Source organism: Hirundo rustica, chromosome 20 (genome assembly GCF_015227805.2).
Source record: "Hirundo rustica isolate bHirRus1 chromosome 20, bHirRus1.pri.v3, whole genome shotgun sequence".
In the NCBI taxonomy this organism is placed as follows: Eukaryota; Metazoa; Chordata; class Aves; order Passeriformes; family Hirundinidae; genus Hirundo; species Hirundo rustica.
The window spans coordinates 7,553,132-7,561,913 of NC_053469.1; the positions used below are offsets into that span (position 1 = coordinate 7,553,132).

Here is an 8,782-nt window from a genome sequence, read left to right on the forward strand (position 1 = left end):
ACAGCTCAGAGAGCGCCACATCGCTGCCTCTGTGCACCCCAGCCATCTGCCCGTGCACAATGGGCCGGCTCTGGTGCACGGGAAGGTGTCAGAGGGATGTGCCGTGTCCTACCCGCACAGGCAGCGCCCAGACCCCTCTCCCTGCAGGGGCAATGGCTGTGCCGAGCTCTCAGGAGTGGGGGGACCCTCCCACAGCTGCTGGTTGTCCCCCAGTCCTGGCCACTGCAGCAGCTCAGTGAGAAGGGGATGTGCAGCAGGGCTGCAGCCCTGGCCGGTTGCCCAAGGGCCTGCGTTAGAAGCTCAGGCTAATTAAGATCTCCCTCACTCTTGCAAATAAGCCTTATTGGTGTTACCACACTGCTGTGCCTTTCAAACCCCTCGGTGCGGGTGTTATCATGGCACTGGATGTTTTTTGTGGTGTTGTGGCTGGAGAGGGCTTGGTGATGGGTCATGGTTTGGGATCTTTACCCCCCCCCCAGCCCCCTGTCCAAGCACAGATGCTGCTGCGTGCAAGCACTGACCCTTCCTGCTGCTTCCAGGAGGAAAGGAGCCAGCAGAGCCTCTTCCTGCCCCGCTGCTGAGACTGCCCTGCAGGGCACTGCTCGGCCAGGTCGGGGCACGGCCAGGGCAGCAGCCACGTGCCGAGCTCCTGGCGTCCCTCTGGCTGCTGCCAGCCACCTCTCATCGCCGTGATTAAGGATTTCAGAGGGCAGAAGGCACCGCTCATTTTCTGTTCTTCTGCCAAGAAGTGGGGAAATTGTGCTGCTGCCTAGAATAAAAGATTTTTTAAAAACAGTAAAATATTTTAATGGCAGTTTAAAGGGCCACTGTCAGCCCCCAGAGGCCTCTTTGCTTTAAGCTCTGCAAAGATTGAAGGACTTCTGCCAATTAGAGTCTGCGGTGCTTTTTAAATGTCCATCGCTCCTTGGTGGGTCTGGGGATGAAGTCAGCTGGGCTCCTGCTGCATCCCACACCCTATCTGGAGAGGAGGAGGCTGGGTGAACCTCGGGCCAGCCCTGCTCCTGTTGGTCCTGACTGCTGCTGGGGGAGCAGATGGGCCAAATCCGGGGCTGAGGAGCAGGAAAGGCTCTCAGGGGGGTCCTGGGTGCCCCCCAAGTGCTGTATTCCCCCTGTACCATTTGTCCTTGCTGGGTTTGCCAAAATTCACTGCATTTCGTCATGCAGGTGTCCTTGGGGAGAGGAGCTGCCACACTCAGGGGTTTTCTTTGTAAGTCCCTTGAAATACAGTTGTGTTTTTATTTCTGAGAGTGGAAAGTGTCTTGTTACATTCACATCACTACAGGCACTGTGAGGTCTTGATTTTCGATGAAATCATAAAGGGTAGAAGTTCCTGATCACTGCTGGTGACCCCAAGCAAAGAACCTTAGCGAGGACTGGGGGTTGCTGGCCAAATCCTCAGCTCCGCCGAGGAGCTCACAGCTCCACCTGAGCATCCCAGCTGCCAGGGCTGATTGTTTTTTCCTCTCTATTGCCTGCAGGTGGAATCGGGTTTGGACGTGCCAAAGGCAACTCTGGCTCAGAGGCAGACGATGAAACCCAGCTGACCTTCTACACGGAGCAGTATCGGAGCCGGAGGCGAAGCAAAGGTACAGAAGGACGCTCTGGTTGCACGCTGCTGTCAGGGGAAAAGAAATGCTTGAGCACCTTGACTGTGCCCATGGGTGATGGTGCCTGATACTGCCCGAGCCTAAAGGACAGCCACACCAGTCTGTGGTGGTAAGGACGTCCCAAGATGTGCTGTTGGTGTGGTGCAGCTCCATGCAGGAGCCATAAATCCCATTTCCCAGGGATGTTGCTGAGGTTCTGGGTTTCTTTGATGGTTTCTAATAGCAGTTGCCCTCCACATGCCCTGGCACTTCTCCAAAGCTGCACCAGCAGGCAGTGGTTGTGTCTGTCCTCATCCTGGCACCAGTGCAGCTGTCAGGGTCGGTTACCTTGGCAATTCCTTGCTCCAACCTCCTGTTTTCTGCCCTTTATTTCCCATGCAAAGCATCCGTTGGATGAAAATTTCCCAGCCTTCCTCTTGGCACAAAGGCAATTAAAAAGAACAAATTCAAAATGAGGGTTGGGGCAGGGATTTGTAGACCCGAGTCCCTTCAGGCTCTTTTGTGACTTAGAGAAGCCAAGAACCTGAAATATCATCTGGAGTTTGAAATGAGTTGTCCGCGTTTCCTCTCGTCACATCACGCCGGATCCGTTTTGTTCGGGGCTCTCAGCCCGAGCTGTTCGGCGGAGGAGAGGACGAGTTTTGCCGCCGCCGCCGCTGCTGGGTTTGAAAAATCACTGTCGGGAAATAACTCCGTTGGGAAGCAATTTAAAAATTGCACAGTGGGTCTGCTCCCTCCATTTGTTTTGTGCGCGGAGCCGGGCCTCGGCAGCGCGCGGCAGCCAGACGGATGCCGGTGCCCACCGCGGCGGCACGCGGCCCCATTTGTTTCCATGATGAGCCATTCCCATAAATGCTTCCTATGTGTTTATTTGAATGTGAAATTACCTCAACACCTCTGATCAGCTCGAGGGTTGCACGGGGGGGATGAAGTCACGCATGCACAGGGGTGTGCTGCACTTGTTCCTGCTCGATTTTATCTCAGTTTTGTATGTTTGGGGGTTTATTGGTTTTGTTTTTTTTTTTTTATTATTATTTTATTTTATTTTATTTTATTTTATTTTATTTTATTTTATTTTAATTTTATTTTTTTTCTTTTGCGTGTGTTTTAGAACCAAAAAGAAATCATCACCACGTTGAAAATGAGCTTTTGGTGACAAAGAGTTACTTACCTGTTGCAGTACAAACACGGCTGTGTTTGGGGGAAAATGATTGAATCAGAATCCCAGAAGAATTTGGGCTGGAAGGGACCTTAAAATCACTTTGTTCCACCCCCTGCCATGGGCAGGGACACCTTCCACTATCCCAGGTTGCTCCAAGCCCCATCCAGCCTGGCCTTGGACACTGCCAGGGATCCAGGGGTAGCCACAGCTTCTCTGGGCACCCTGTGCCAGGGCCTGACCACCCTCACAGTCAAGAATTTTTTCCCAATAAGCTTAAGCTTCCTTCTAACCCTGCCTTCTGTCAGTTTGAAGCCATTTCCCCTTGTCCTGTCATTCCATATCCTTCTCCAGAGTCCATCTGCAGCTCCCTTCAGGAAGGGTTCAGTTATTCACCCCTAAGCCTTTTCTTTACCAGGCTGAACAGTCCCAACTCTCTCAGCTTTTCCTCCAGGGAAAGGTGTTCCATCCCTCTGATCATCCTTGTGCCTATGTGACAGGAGGAAGGAATTGGTTGTGTTGAGAACAGGGACAAAAGAAACTGTCCCAAAGCACTCCTGATACAGGGATCAAATTTCCCAGGTGCTGGAGGAGCTTTTTCAGTGACTTATTCAGGACTACTGGGCAGGCTGTGACAGCCCTTGGGAACTTTGGAAAAGTCACTGAAGTTTGGGGTTTTTTCAGCTTCCACTAGGAAAAGGGGTGATAGGGCACAGGAAGGTATGGAAAATGGTGTTTTAACGAGAGGCAGATAAATCTTTGCAAGGCTGCCTTGATGCCATTCCCCTTGGGGTCATTCTCTTGAAAAAGGCTCGTGCTGGATGCTGGGTACAAAGATATTTTTATTGACGAATGTGTTGGTTTTTGGTTGTTGGTTTTAGCTTTAGCTTGTAGGGCAGATATAAAGGAACAGATGAATGGGAAGAATTCCTTTCTTTCCCTGTGAATAAGCTGTTGTTCACCTGGGCAGCTTTGATGGCTGGGTTTGAAGGGGATTTGGGAGGCAGAGCTGCCTCGCGCCGCTGCACAGGGCTGGCTGTTAGATCTGCCTTAGTGTTTGAGCAATGCTGTGAGAACCTGGTTTGTTCATGTTCACTGGGGGCTAACTGAGGGAATTGGCTTGCATAAAGTCCCCATTGTACTTCCCCTCCTGTCTAGATAAATTTGGGCATCGCTGCATCCTTGAAAGGAATTTTCCATTATCCTTTCATTGACTCTCCTCTCCCTCATGGAAGCAGAGCAATAGCGTAGTGGGAAGTCGTAGTACCAAACTCATAATTACAAGTTCAGCCAAGATCCATAATTGGACGGGATTGTAACTCTAATAGAGAAGGATGCGTCGTCAGATACAGTTAATTCTTACAATGATGTTCCCCTATCGATTTCGCCAGGCTTGCGTGTCGTTGCAGGTGCCTTTGGATAGTTATCAGGTCCGAGGAGAGGGATTCCTTGGGGTTTCTCTCCTCGGATAAGATTTTGTAGGATTGAGCCTAATTACTTGTACTGTCAAGGCATTGATCCCAGATGATGCGATGGGAAGTTTCCACTTAGGAGGTGCGCAGGTTTGCTTTTATTTGAGCTTTGTTAAATGGCCTCCTGTGCCTCCTGGAGAAGGAGGACAGCGGGTTCTGTAGTGCTTCGGCAAGGCAGATTGGAGAGACATTCCCACAGGGCAAGGGAGGGTTTGTTCTGGTAGCTCAGGAGCAGCAGACACACTGGTTCCTGGTTTTCAGTGCAGGAATACATGGAGAAGTAAGAGGCAGCGCCAGCATGCTGCACCACTCACCTTCCCAGCTTCTGGGTCTGTGTGACGCCCTTCCACTGATGTTACCGTGTCTTTGGAAAGCCTCCAGAGAAATTACAGGGGAGGAGAGTGTAAGGAATAAAGCAGAGGAGATCTTCCCCTGGAGTCTTGGTCTTTGCTGCTGGGCTCAGCCAGCAGCCAAATCTCTGGGGTTTAAGCTGGGAGAGGCGCTGCTGGCTTATGCCAGGAAATGCTCTGTTCGTACCCAAATCTTCAGTGAGACACCTCTTCTCTGCACCACCGTCCCCTGCCTGTGCCCACACCAGCTCCCCACTCTCCCCTCTGATGGATCGGTGTGAGCTCTCCTCTACTCGCATGCAGTCTCAAGGGAGCTGGAATCTGGATTGCTTTTCCAAGTGAAACAAGCCCTGAGACAGGCTGTCAGGCTGTGCACAGCTCTGTGCTCAGAGGCTGAAGTGACCCTCAGCTGCGGCCAGGGATGGCTGGTTTGCTCCTTCCTGCTGACCCTCGGCACTGACTCCTTGAGGGTTTCCAGAAATCAGATTTTCTTCCAATCTGTTTGCATGGTTCTGCTTGCTCTGGGGGCTGGCTCTCCCCTTTCGCAGTCCCCTGGGAGAAGCAGGAAATGTGGGAGCTTCTTTGCATTCTGGCTGTGGTGCGCAGGTGGCTCCTGTCTCCGGGGCTGTCGGTCACGGTGCCTTCCAGCAGCGCTGAAGTCTCTGTGAGAGAGAACCTGACAGTGTTGTAAAGATGTGAATCCACAACCCCCGCTGGCCATCAGGGCGAGAGCAAAGCTTTGATGCTTCAGGGTGGGATGTGTTCAGTCTGGTCCCACTTGGAGTTCGAGAAGGAAAATATTAGTAGCAAAAATCCCCCTAAACCAAGGAGGGCAGAGCCCTGTGCACAAACTCCACTCCTGTTCCATCCCTCTGGCTCCGGGGTGGGGTTTGCCTTGGGCTCAGCAAAATATATTCAACTCCAGGTCTGACTGTGCAGCCCTGAGTTCCTCTGGTCACAGGCAGCACCTGCCTGATGGTGAAATCAAACAAGATGTGGGGAAGCAGCGGCACTGTGAAGGCTGTAGCAGGCTCCCTGCCCATCTCATTAAGGATTCCATGAGTACAATGAGCTCCTCCTTGCTGGAGGGAAGGCACAGACAAGGTCCCTGCACTTCCCTCTGCTTTCTCAGGCCACACAGCCGCTGCTCTGTAACACAGAAATATGCAGCAGATGCTGTTCAGCTACCTGGGCTGGGGGAAACTGAGGCAGGGAAATGATGATGTTGTATGGAGACCCTGCGAGGGGCTGAACCATCCCAAGCCCATTTGTCTTGGAGACCCACAGACTTTCTGCCCTCCCTTGCACTCTACTCTGAGCCTCTGTGACCTGCCAGGAGGTCCCCATAACTGCTGACAAGCCCCTGAGTGTGATGTCACTCCCCATCAAGCAGAGATCAGGTGCAGAGCTGCTGGAATCCCAGACACAAAGTGTGGGGTGCGAGGGCAAAGGGATGCTTTTGTTCCTGTGATGGCTGAGCTGTGCTGGAGGGCACCCAGCCCAGCATCCACCTACCTGGGGTGTCCCATGGAATGCCCTCAGCTGGCTGCTGCTCCTCAGGCTGTCTCTGCTCTCTGCTTCTGCTCGAGCTGCACCACCCCGATCCTGCTCCCCCACGCTCCTGGGATTGCTTCACCCCTCCTGGCATCTCCTGCTGAAAGAGGAAGGGGGCTAACATCCCACTCTGTTTTCACACATAGCTCTTGTTGAAGCTCCCCAGCACCCCAGGGAAGGGAGGGCATGGATTTGGGATGCTCCTTGGCTGAGGTCTCTGTGAACAAGGCACCTGGCTGTTTCCATAGCACGCGGCGATGGTTATGACAAATTAGCGGGGTTCAATTATGTACCTTGGATTGGTGTCAGCCCCGTGTCTGTGTGTGCTGGGCTGGCTGGCGGAGCCTTCTGAGGGCTGTTAGAGAAACGAGAAGCTGAGCTTTGATCTGCCTCTGTATTTGGTGTTTAAAACAAGGCCTTTTATAAGGGAATATTAGGTATTCGGAGTCTACTACATATGAGGAAGCTTTGCTTTGATCCTCTCCCATCTCCAGAGGCAGCAGGCACTTATTATTTCATGGGGAACTAAACGAAGTGCAGCATGAGATTTGGGCACTGCTCTCTTTGCTGGTGCCTCTGGCCTCGCTGGAGCTGAGTGAGTGCTGCAGGCAGGACATCACCCCAACTCTTCCATACTCCTCAGGGAATCGCTCCCCTGCTCTGCCTTAGGCTTGACTCGCCTTCACACTGGGGGAGCCGCTGTTGGCAATCAAGTGGGAGACAAGAGGTGATACATGCCAATCTGGGCTGCTCCCAGTGGCAGGAGGGAAGAGTGCGTCTGTCTGTGGCTGGTGCTGTCTGTCTGTCTGTACTTCTCCCTTCCTGGAAGCCCTGTGTCCATCCCCTCCTTGTGTGGTCAGCCCATGGCACGGACAGGTTAGGATTCCTCGGGTAGGGACATAGAGCCTGTGGTATTCCTCAGAAAGGGACACAGAGCTGTTAGGATTCCTCAGGAAGGGGCACAGCTGTTAGGATTCCTTGGGAAGGGACACAGAGCCTTTAGGATTCCTCAGGAAGGGACACAAAGCTTTAGGATTCCTCAGGAAGGGACACAGGTCTGTTAGGGTTCCTCAGGAAGGGACACAGAGCCTTTAGGATTCCTTGGGAAGGAACACAGAGCTGTTAGCATTGGTTAGAAAGGGGCACAGAGACTTTAGGATTCCTTGGGAAGGGACACACAGCTCTGCTCCCTGCAGGGACAGACGGACAGGTCAGTCTGGGTGGTGCACACCCCGCTGGGTCACGGCACATGGAGCTGTGCTGCTCTTAGTGAGGCCAGGAAAGAGCACCCCAGAGGGGACACCACGGCTCCCATGTGACCTGCAGATCCCCAGATCTCAGCAATGAGCTGCCTCCATGATACAAATCCTATCTTTACGCCCCAGAGCACCAAGGTCCCTCTGTCCAGGCTGCACCCCGGCACCACAGCCATGCTCTCACTGTGATGTCCAGGGCAGTGTGACAGTGGGGGATGCTGCTAATTCCCAACCATTCTCTGCTCTCCGTCATGAATGCTGCTTTTCCAGCTAGTGAACAAATGCGGTGCTTTTGCGTGATGGCTTGTTTTGCCTGCAGAGCAAAGAGGCACTGCAACAGCCCGTAAAACCCTCTCCTTTCCTGCTGGACTCCGGCCGTGCAGGGAAGCTGGGCTGGGGTTGCTCCAGCAGCCTCTTTGCTCCCTTAATCGCCGGTGGCTGTAGGTGTGGGTGCAGTGATGCTCCTGCCCGTGCCGGAGTGCTGAGCTGGGAGAGGGGCTGCTGCTGGTTGCTGGAGCTGGGCAGCACGAGGGGCTGCAGGTAAAGTGCTGGTGGAGCTGCGGTGGCCGCAGGCACGTTAACTTCCCTGGACCGCGCTGGAGATAAAGGCTTTTACATCTGTTCCTGGAGGCAGTGCGGGTCTTCCCATTTATTTATTTATTTTCCGACTGTATCTGATACAGCCTCAGCGAGTAATTGAGTGTTTGAGAGTGAAAAATTATCTCTCCGGCTTGGCCCTTATCTTGACAGCAAAGCAGCACTTTTAATTTAATTTTGTTCAGAGCATGTGGGTAACAAATTTCACTAATCGCTCTGCTGTCGCCCTCCGCATGGTAACGAGCCTCTTGTTTCCCAGGAAGCAGAACATAAACACGGAGCTGGGCGAGGGCTGGTGCCGCTCGGAAAATGAAGATGCTCTGTGCTGTGGATTCCCGTGGCACGATGGATTTGGCTCCTGGCTGCAGCAGGAAAGGGAGCAGAGGGCGGTGGTTGTCACATTTGTGCCTGTGAGATGCTTGGCTCTAGGGGAAACTGAGGCGGAGAGGGATGTGCCCCAGCCCTGGGGAGCTGTTGCGGAGCAGAGATTTGTATTCTCACATTCTCATCCGGTTCTGTCAGTTTGCGTCTGTTCCAAAAAATAATGGATGGAGGCAAGAGAGGGTTTGGGACCTTTTGGTTTTTTTTTCTTTTTGTGACTGTTGCCCAATTCCCCAGTCCCAGCTCTGCCTGCAGGGTGACAGTGGGACAGCAGAGGCAATGTGGTGAAGATCCAGCCAGGATGAGCAATTTGAGTCCTTGGACATCTCTTGCCACCAGCCCCTGGGACACATCCTGCCAGGTCCTGAGCCCTCCCTGTCACCCT

General features: G+C 53.0%; 1 protein-coding gene across 1 annotated transcript in view; it reads left to right on the forward strand.

Annotated features, from left to right (window-relative positions):
* ASTN2 (astrotactin 2) overlaps window positions 1-8,782 on the forward strand; it is a 291,732-nt gene that overhangs the window by 102,403 nt on the left and 180,547 nt on the right. The window contains exon 5 of the mRNA XM_058423166.1: window positions 1,500-1,607. Coding sequence (XP_058279149.1) covers window positions 1,500-1,607 — 108 coding nt within the window. The remainder of the gene's footprint in view (window positions 1-1,499; window positions 1,608-8,782) is intronic.